This window comes from Odontomachus brunneus, unplaced genomic scaffold, assembly GCF_010583005.1.
Source record: "Odontomachus brunneus isolate Ranch 3 - 2012 unplaced genomic scaffold, Obru_v1 Obru_scaffold_496, whole genome shotgun sequence".
Taxonomy (NCBI): domain Eukaryota; kingdom Metazoa; phylum Arthropoda; class Insecta; order Hymenoptera; family Formicidae; genus Odontomachus; species Odontomachus brunneus.
The window spans coordinates 7328-8809 of NW_022639946.1; the positions used below are offsets into that span (position 1 = coordinate 7328).

At 30.0% G+C, this 1482-nt stretch overlaps 1 protein-coding gene across 2 annotated transcripts in view; it reads right to left on the minus strand.

Annotated features, from left to right (window-relative positions):
- The window catches only part of LOC116853718, a 2031-nt gene extending 608 nt beyond the window's left edge, over positions 1-1423 (minus strand). Inside the window, exon 1 of one of the 2 annotated variants that reach the window (XM_032834888.1) lies at positions 27-1423. In XM_032834888.1, the coding sequence (XP_032690779.1) occupies positions 27-1341 (1315 nt within the window). In that variant the 5' untranslated portion in view covers positions 1342-1423. The remainder of the gene's footprint in view (positions 1-26) is intronic. The other variant, XM_032834887.1, reaches the window with a different exon arrangement.
- Positions 1424-1482: the final 59 nt, after the last annotated feature.

Genomic DNA, 1482 nt, shown 5'->3' on the forward strand with positions numbered 1-1482 from the left:
TTCATATTCATTATCATCATTAAAATCTTTGGTATTATTTGAACTTTTAAATTCTTTTCTTTCTACGCAATACAAATTTTTAGTATTATGCAGTTCCAAGTGTCTAGAATCAACTTGGAAAGTACTACACTCTACATTATGAGTCTGAAAGCTGGATCGTATTTTGCAAATTGAGTCTAAAGAAGTGATACTAATAGAATTCCTCTTTTTATTCTTGACATCAGTGACGATGGAAAAAATCCTCTCTGCTTCAGCATTAGAATGTGGAAGAGATAAAACGCCATGTACTAATTTTTCTAAATTTGGAAAGAACGGTTCATTATTACAATTTTTTTTCTCAAAAATAGTGTTCCACATTTCAAGAATTTCGAAATTGGCTAAAACAATTTTATTCGCGTCATCAAATTGTGAAGGTAAAATTTGCCATTCATTACATAAAGTCGTAATATCAGATATACCGAAACGTTTTGCTACATTCGTTAAATTTGGAAATAAGACTCTATTTTCCTCATGCAAAGCTATTTCGGGATCTAAAAATTTTAATTCGCGCAAGATTTCATCATTGTATGGAAAACGATGTAGCATTTCTTGCATCGCGGTAATATAAAATTGTAGACAATTCGACTTTATTTCTATATAAAAATCTGGACATTCTGCTAAGAGAAATGACTCACAGTCTGAACCAACATTGATACAATTAACTGGTAAAAAGTTTTCCGGATTTAAAATATTATCAGAAATATTATTTAAAACATTACATATCAAAAAATTTTTTCCTATCTGTTTCATTAACTGCTCACAATTTTCAGCAATTTTATAAATTAAGATTTGTCTCGACTGATGCAAAGCATTAAAACTATTAAAAAAAGTTAAAGAATACTTCAAAAACAACATGTATGCTTTAATAATTTTATTGTTTAAAGAATTAGAAATTAAATGTGCCGAGTTATTTTTATGTTCAAAAGATTCCAGGTTGAAGTAATGTTTCAAAACTTCCCAATTATCGAGAAGTCTCTCAACACACTTTTGTAAGACGGACCATCTTGTACCTGATAATTTCAAAATTTTTCTTGATGCTACTCCAAAAAATGTTTGAAACTCATACAGAATAGCTGATCTTTTAGCACTGCCAGAAAAATATGTAGCAACTGCATGTAAAAGATTTTCACAAGAATCCGGCAATTTTGCACAAGCTTTACTTGCGATAAGAGCTGAGGAATGGCATATACACTTTAATACAATGAGGGCCGGTACCTCTTTCTTTAATCTACTCTTGAAAGAATTATTATCACCTATCATAACTGAAGCATTATCAGAAGCCATTCCTACAATATTCGACATTGGTATCCTCTTACTTTTAAAACACTGTTCAAACGCAGAATATAATTTTTCTGCGGAACAATCTGTTGCATCTAAAGAAACTAATTCTAATAACATGATGAAAGTACAAGTATTACAAATGATAAAATGCTTTGCATTTTA